The sequence below is a fragment of the Impatiens glandulifera genome, chromosome 7 (assembly GCF_907164915.1).
Source record: "Impatiens glandulifera chromosome 7, dImpGla2.1, whole genome shotgun sequence".
Taxonomy (NCBI): Eukaryota; Viridiplantae; Streptophyta; class Magnoliopsida; order Ericales; family Balsaminaceae; genus Impatiens; species Impatiens glandulifera.
In genome coordinates, this window is record NC_061868.1 from 27,235,773 (window position 1) to 27,244,470 (window position 8,698).

The 8,698-nt window shown below is 37.4% G+C and overlaps 1 protein-coding gene across 1 annotated transcript; it reads left to right on the forward strand.

Moving 5' to 3' along the window:
• The first annotated feature begins 315 nt into the window (after positions 1-315).
• On the forward strand, positions 316-1,783 carry LOC124910720 (GDSL esterase/lipase At5g08460-like). Its single transcript, XM_047451399.1, has 5 exons — positions 316-514; positions 601-719; positions 808-1,047; positions 1,235-1,484; positions 1,551-1,783. Exons 1-5 carry the CDS (start codon positions 328-330, stop codon positions 1,781-1,783), a joined length of 1,029 nt encoding a protein of 342 aa, XP_047307355.1. The 5' UTR covers positions 316-327.
• The last annotated feature ends 6,915 nt before the right edge of the window (positions 1,784-8,698 follow it).

Sequence of the window (8,698 nt, forward strand, 5' to 3'; positions counted from 1 at the left end):
AAGGAAAAAAATAAATAAAAAAAAGAGTCTTTAACTGATAAAGAAAAGAAAGTACTTATTATATATCAGCTCTGTCTGACCAAACTTACCAAAGTGAGATATAATTCATGAGATTAGTGCATGTATAAACCGTTTTAATTTGACCATATATATGTCATTCTCCATCACTATTTATATATATGAATGGATGAACCCAAACAATTAAATTAAAAAGAAAGATAGATAAAAAAAAAAATGGTTAATACTACTGGATTCATGTTGGTTTCTTTGTTTCTAGTTTTGGCTATGGCGATGAAGAGTACCAGCAAGGGGATGAAGACGAAGAAGATGATGATTTCAAATGATGAACAGGTGACAGCCATGTTTGCCTTCGGAGACTCGTTAATAGACAATGGAAATAATAATTTCCTAAATTCTTTTGCTAAAGCTAATTACATTCCTTATGGAATTGATTTTAATGGCGGCATTCCTTCTGGAAGATTCACCAATGGACTCACAATTATTGATTATCTAGGTATATATTATATATATTAACAATAATAATTAATCTTAAACTCTCAAAATGTTTTTTTATATATTTATAAATGTTAACATTTGTAGGAGAATTGTTGGGTCTTCCTTTAATTCCAGCTTTTGCGAATCCATTTAAAAACATTCATAAAGGAGTCAATTATGCTTCTGCAGCTGCCGGCATCCTTCAACTGACCGGACAAAACCTAGTTCTCTCTTTCTCTCTTTGTCTATTTGATTGTCTTCTAGAGTTTTTCTTCTCTCTAAGCATTGAATCTTGTTTTTTCCTTATATTAGGGGGAACGATTTAGTTTAAGGCAACAAGTGGATAACTTCAGAATGACATTGACTGAACTAAGGATACAAATGAACCGACAGGATCTATCTAAATACTTAAAGAAATCGATCGCGGTTATGATCTTAGGAAGCAACGATTATCTCAACAACTATCTTAATCCCGCTTTCCCATCGAGCAAATTTTACAATCCTGAAGCATTTGCTAACCTTCTCATTAATCGCTACACAACTCATATCTTGGTAAATCTAAACAAATATTTCAATTAGCAAGAATTGTACTTAAGAGATTAAATGTCACAAATTTAATTTTCACTTAAAAGATATAATATTGAGGTGTCTAATTTGAAAGTATAAAGTTTCATTAAAAGAATGCAATTAGACCATTTTGAGGCAAAATAGGATCTTGAATATTTTTGGTGACATGCAGACACTACATGGACATGGATTGCGTAAATTCTTGTTGGCCGGAGTGGCGCCAATGGGTTGCATACCTAGCCAGTTGGCGGTTTCTGCGACGGGAAAATGTTCTAAATACGTGAATAATGTGGTGGAGATGTTTAACCGGCGTCTGAAAAGTCTTGTTATTCGATTGAACACTGAATTTCCTGAATCTATCTTTGTTTATGGAGATACTTTTGCGGCTTTCAGTGAGTTAATTCAAAATTCTACAAAATACGGTAAGAGATTAATAATTTTAATTTATGTATAATTAAATATAATAATAAAATGATTTATATATGTAGGTTTGAATGTTGCTGATAAAGGGTGTTGTGGGGTTGGAAGGAATAAAGGGCAAATATCATGTTTGCCATTTTTTCGTCCATGTAGAAATAGAGATGAATATGTTTTCTGGGATGCTTTTCATCCAACTCAAGCTGCTAATCGAATTATTGCTCAAAGGGCTTATAATAATAATAATGGTACATCTTTTAATTATTGTTATCCAATCAATGTCAAACAAATGGCGCACCTCTAAATTCTCTATATTTTATAAATAAATTAGAACTCTTTTATAATTCACATTCTCATTCAATTCATTATTACATTTTCTAATTGTTTCTTTAATTTTATTTCATTCTTTTCCATCATTAATTCCTTGGTTATGCTAACTTTTTTTACATAATAAACTCGATTCATTTGCTATTTGAGCATCCATCTTGGATATTTTTTTATCAAAAGACTTTGAAGCTTTTTATTTATTAGACACTCTTCCATCAATGAGCAAACATACAAAAACAAGTCAAGTAGAAAGCAGCGAAATTATTGCAAATGAATAAGATATTGAGTTGGTTTCAACATAAAAACAATAAAAACTATGTGAATTGTGACTAAACAAATTCCATGTAAGCAAATGTGGAGCATGAATTATTTTTTACATGGGCTACTAAAATTTTTATAAACATATGATATTTACAAGGGATGTGAATACGTGATTTAAATAACGAAAATTCCAATATTAAAATTTGTATATATTATTATTATTTTTGGAATTGTGCAAACAAGACAATTGGAAGTTTATTAATTGAATAACTATAAATTTTGACAAATTTTACATACTAGTTAATTAAGTTGTAGCACTCTATTCTTTATAGAATAAAAAAATCATCTATTATAGAATCTAAATCGATATATTCAACAAACTCTCGTTCAATATAAATCATCATAAATCTGCTAAAAATTCTTCTTCCATCTTATTATGAGAAGTTTTGACATGCTTCATAGTTGAAAATGACATTTCTGTAGTGATGATAGAGACTGATAAAGTTAAAACGAGTCGAATCAATTTATCAATCAAATTATAATTTTGTGACTTGCTTATTTCAACTAATCACAATTTCTTGATGTAAGAAATATTTTGAAAATTCTAATGATGAGTAACATTAATTTTATAATGTTGGAGTTGAGATCTCAAATAATGCATGTTTGTTCACTAAAGTCTTCTTAATAATATTTTTCAGCCAATTTAAAAATATCTTCAATTTTAAATTATTTAAAATTATCTTTAGGGTCTAAAACAGAGCTAAGTATAAAGAGCTCTACTACTCCATCACTAAATTTGGAATTCAATTCTTTTTGTTGAAAATCTATCACTTAATTAAATATACTAAAATGATGGTGTTGACGAATTGTCAACGAATCTTTTTTTTGACATGAACATCATGTTATACTTTTGTATGAAGCATTCATATTTGAAGTTTTAATGTCATGTTATGTTGTCTTTTGACTATTAGATCTTTGAAAAGCGATTACGAAGAAAGAAAACCCTAGAAAACTAGGAAGGACAATAAGATTTGTTGAAGAGAAAAAAGTCTTTCTATTCTCAAGTGTTTTGTATTAACCTTTACAAACAACCATTATAAAGGAGTAATTAGCCTAGAAACCATAAATTACTTATATATACAGGCCCAAGCCCAAGCCCGTTAATAATTAAATAAACCCTAATTGTATAAAAGACAATAAAGGCCTACTTTCAATTTTCTGACAATCAATGCTTAAACTCACAATCTCCCACGTAAGTTTTATTTGGTTCGAGATTCTTCACGCCGAGCAGCTCTCGCATCTCTACAAATTTGACTCTTTCTGGTGCCTTAATGAGAATGTCTACACGCTGCTCATTAGTGTCTACGAACTCTACAATGATTTGTCGGTTCTTGACGCATTCACGGATGAAGTGGAACCGAGTGTCGATTTGTTTGCTACGTCCATGAAACACCAGATTCTTCATTAATGTTATATCAGACTTGTTATCGACATAAAGGGTTACCGGTCTCAGCTTGCATCCGAGCACCTCGCTTAACAAGTTTCTCAACTAAAGTCCTTGGCACGACGTTGTAGTAGCTGCCATAAACTCCACCTCACATGAAGATAAAGCAATAGTTCGCTGCTTCTGAGATTGTCAGGTGATCAGATTCCCGTTGAGATAAAACAACATCCCTCTAATAATTTTTCTATCGTCTGTGTCACCGGCTAGGTTACTGTTAGTAAAACCAACGAGTTCTTCAACTTCTCATCCTCTTCTTAACTGAATCTCATAACTCGTCATTCCCTTTACGTAACAAATAATGTGTTTTACTGTCTGTTGGTGTAGAGTGGTAGGCTTCACCATGTATCGACTCACTATACCAACTATATAAGAGATATTGGGTCGAGTGTACGTCAAGTACCTAAGACACCTGATGATACGCCTGTACTCCTTCGGATCCACTAACCTTCGTTCCACATCCTTTCCGAGCTGCAACTTTGCTTTTATAGGATACTTGCTCGAGTTACAATCCTCCATTGCAAATTGTTTCAACACCTTCTTTGCATAAGCTTCCTGCTTCATCTCGATGTTATCTTTCTTCTGGTCCACCTCGATACCAAGATAATATGAGAGTAGTTTGAGATCACTCATCTCGAACTCTTTCATCATTTGTTTTTTGAATTCCTCGACACCCTTGATGCTTGATCCTATCACAATCAAGTCGTCGACGTATACACTAACAATGAGTACTTCTTCTTCATAGGTTTTCGTGTACACAGCCTGCTCTTGAGAACACTTCACGAAATCGAGACTCATCATTCTCTTATTGAGGCAAGTGTTCCACGCCCTTGGTGTTTGACGTAGTCCGTAGAGAGTCTTGTGTAACTTGTACACCTTGTGCTCTTTATTCTTAATGATGAAGCCTTCAGGTTGAGCAACATAGACTTCTTCTTCGATGTCACCATTGAAAAATGCTGATTTGACATCCAAGTGGTGAATCTTCCATCCACGGTGAGCTGCGATGGCAAGAATTAGTCTAACTGTGTCATGTTTCACCACCGGTGCAAATGTCTCCTCAAAGTCAACGCTTTGCTTCTGCACATAGCCGTTTGCTACCAATCTCGCTTTGTGCTTGAGGATATTGAATTTTCTATCTCTTTTCAACTTGAAAACCCACTTTAACCCGATGGTTTTGTGACCGGGCGGTAAGTTAGTGAGCTCCCATATCTTGTTCTTCCTGATAGACTCGAACTCTTTGTTCATGGCATCATTCCACGACTCTTCAACTACCGCCTCGTGATATGTTGTTGGCTCGTCGGTGGTGAACAACAACAATTCATCAAGATCCATCTCTACTAGTGGTGCCTCCGCATAGACATCTCGTAGGATTCCAAACTCTACGGAATTTTGTACGAGCTTATTGTTGTCGTTGCACCACTCCCACTTCTTATCCTCCTTGAATACGGCATCTCTGCTCACATAGTTTTTCCCGCAAGATGGATTAGAAAACTTGTGCGCCTTGCTTCCATCTTCAAACTTCACATTTCTGGTAATTTTCTTGTCGAGCTCATTGAGCTTCTCTCGATGGCCCGTCATATGATTCTTTGCTCCATTTTCAAGGTACCACACATCGGTGTGATTACACTATCCACTTGTGAGGAGTTTCCCCATCACTTTCTCTTCATTTGAAAACACCACCTTTAGTTCCTCCATGGACGGTTCTTGCATGAACTCTTCAAGGTTTGTCTTCTCGTCTCCCTCAGCAAATATTAATACTGGCTCCTCGTCATAAAAGCTAGAAAAGTTTGCATCATCGTCTTCGGGAAAAGCATTCATCACTACCTGAGCAAATATTAATGTTGACTCCTCGTCATAAAAGTTAGTGAGGTTTGCCTCATCGTCAGACCTTTTGTTAGAGTACTAAGACGCATAATGCTCGTACTTTTGACAAGTGAAACACTTCACTGTGCTCTTGTCTTTCCGGGGCTTGGTGTCTTCTTGTTGAGGTGAGCTTTTTGCACGACTTCTCCCTTGACTTTGACCTTGCCCTTTGCCACGACATTAGTTATCTCCACCGTTTCCGCAATGACTCGACATTCCAAAAGAAAAATCAGCTTCTCCATTTTTCTTCATTCGTGACATTCATTCATCATGCGTGAGCAATAAGTTCTCCTCCTCTTAGTCTCCATAGCCGCAAAGTCTCTCCTCGTGGACTTTGAGACGACCGACGATCTCTTCGATGGTCATATTCTTTAGGTCACCAAATTGCTCGATCGCTGTAACGATCTGCATGTATGTTTGTGGTAAGACTCTAAGGAACTTCTTGACGACGAAGATCTCCTCCACCTTCTCTCCCAACGAGTGGATACCAGTCACTATGGATGTCAATTTCATGGCGAAATCATCCACTAATTCCCCATTCTTCATACGAATCGCCTCGAATTGTGTTTTCAAAGTTGGAACTTTTGCCTCCTTGACTCTCTCCACTCCAACATGCATTGTCTTTAGCGTCTCCCACGCTAGCTTGGCGGAATCCTTCTCAGCCACCATGAGAAGGACGTCCTCAGGGAGTGCTTGATAGATGGCGGTGAGAGCCATTCTATCCATCTGTTCGTCGACATTGTCGAGTATCACGGCTTCCCACACTCCTTGTGCTTGTAAATTTACCCGCATCTTCAACGCCCACACCGAGTAGTTACTCTTCGTGAGTAACGGATAGAAGAGCGTCACATTCTCTTCTCTTATAATCTTCATTGCCTCTGCATCTCTAGTTGATCTTGTCGATGCCATGTTCTTCAATCTAGCTCTGATACCAAATGTTGGCTTTGACTATTGGATCTTTGAAAAATGATTACGAAGAAAGAAAACCCTGGAAAACTGGAAAGAACAATCAGATTTGTTGAAGAGGAAATAGTCTTTATATTCTCAAGTGTTTTGTATTAACCTTTACAAACAACCATTATAAAGGAGTAATTAGCCTAGAAACCTTAAATTACTTATACATATAGGCCCAAGCCCATTAATAATTAAATAAACCCTAATTATATAAAAGACAATAAAGGCCTACAACTTTCAATTTTCTGACAATCAATGCTTAAACTCACATGTTATGTGCAAACTAGTTGCACCTACACAAGAAGATGATCAAATTATTTTTCTCTTAAATTGATAAGTAATTAATATTTAATAGTTGAGATTAGATCCATGACACTTACAATATCAAGGAAACAAAACAAAATTATTCAATAAAAAACATAAACTAGCCCATATGCACACTAGGGCCGAGAGACGGGTGCTGCAAATATTTTAGGACCGATGCTTTGGTGAGCAGACCGTAACATAATCTCCCCCTTCAAGGTTCGTCGCCCTCGACGAAAAGAACGTGGATTGATCAGCCTTTAATGCGCATCTTCAAATTTCAAAAGTATCGCTTCGGTCGGGCTTCAAATGTTTAGCAAGCTTCACCGCAAAGGACCGGCCTTCTTAAAAATCTTTCGGCAGAATCGTTTCAGTAGTGGAGTTGGTCGGGTCCTCGCCATTCTGCCCATGTATGGAATTTATGTGCACTCGGGGTCGAGTTTTTCATTGTTTAGAGCTGACCTTTGTTGCTGTAATGTCTCCAGCGCCTGGTGCAAAAATAATTTCTTCCAACTTCGATTAAACTCTATAGTATTATCAAAAATCTAGGCCAAATCTTTTTTCCGAACCAGCATAACAGTGGCATCGAAAAAGCCATAGTTTTTAATTAGATCTTCAGGAATATCTTCCAAGGTCATTGCCACGAGTAAAACAGTTTGACCTTCGGGCTTACTCTTTATTTGCATTTTGGCAGCAACACTACATTCATCTAAAGTCTTTTCCAGCTGGTTTTCATGCATCAAAAGGTCCTGCGACCGAGGAATCCCCTTTAGGACTGTGGTTCTGTCTTGCTTTTCATAGGATAGGGTTAGCTTTTCGAAGTCCCAAGATGACGGGCCTAGAGTAATCAGCCATTCAATTCCAAACACAATATCATATCCGTCCATGGAAATTACCTTCATTTCTGTTTGGTATTCATTGCCTTCATCGACCACTTCAAGTCTTTGCAAACACTATAGCATAACACATTAGACCCATCGACCACTTTAACCGATTGCGCCCTGGTTGCTATGCTTTTGTGGTCTATTTTCTCCAAAATCCTGCAATTGATAAAATTGTGGGTGTTGCCTGTATCGATCAGGATCACTACCGGTAGGTTCCCGACTTTGCCAAGAATCTGGAGCGTTTGAAAAGCTTTAGACCCGGTCAAGGCATGTAAGGATATGGTTGGTTCATCCCTTGGGCCGATCAACGAAGGTAAATCGTCAAAAACAGGTTCTTGATCGGGTTCTTAGTCTTCTTGATTGGCCGAGACCATGAATAACTTTGATTTACACCTATGATTTGGTTGCCATTTTTCATTACAAGAGTAGCATAGGCCCTTCTTTCTCCTTTCATCCATTGAGACCGGATCTAATTGCTTAACATGGCCCTGGTTTGCACTTGAAGAGGACCCGTATGATGAATTCTTGAAGTCGGTATTGGTGTTTGGCCAGGCTGTGTTGATATTCGATAGCTTGGGCAGCAACGGTGCTTCGGCGCTGTACAAGTGCCCGCTGCACATTAGGGACCGATACGTTGCTTCTTAGACCTTAGCCATGGCCATGGCTTCGTTTAAAAAATCTTGGAATCGCAACCTGATGTAGTTTGCAATCTCTTCCCTTAGACCGGACAAGTAGCAATCTATGACGTAGTCTCTTGGCATATGTAAAAACTATTGAGAGATCGACATGTACCGGAGATTATATTCTTGGACCAAACCAACCTGTTTCAAATTCATCAGCTGCCTCATTGGAGTGTCGTGTATAGAGGGTCCAAATTGCGCCACAGGGTCTCTTTTGAACATTTCCCACGATAATGCTTCCTTTTAGTCACAGTTCTGAAGATATGACCCGTACCACATTCTTGCTTCGCCAGAAAAGTGATTGGGGGCGATATCTAATTTAGTGTCATCCTTGGTCCAGTCCACCCTGAAGAATTGCTCGGCGAATATCAACCAGCCCTCGACATCCGACCCATCAAACCGAGGGAAGTCGACCTTGGTTAGCCGAGTGGGAGGAACATAATGTT

Bases quoted from the DNA above. Each gene is read 5' to 3' on its own strand.
- LOC124910720 (XM_047451399.1), top strand. From the start codon at position 328: ATGATGATTTCAAATGATGAACAGGTGACAGCCATGTTTGCCTTCGGA. The intron at 515-600 runs GTATATATTATA...TAACATTTGTAG, and splicing joins CACAATTATTGATTATCTAG to GAGAATTGTTGGGTCTTCCT. The intron at 1,485-1,550 runs GTAAGAGATTAA...TTATATATGTAG, and splicing joins TCAAAATTCTACAAAATACG to GTTTGAATGTTGCTGATAAA.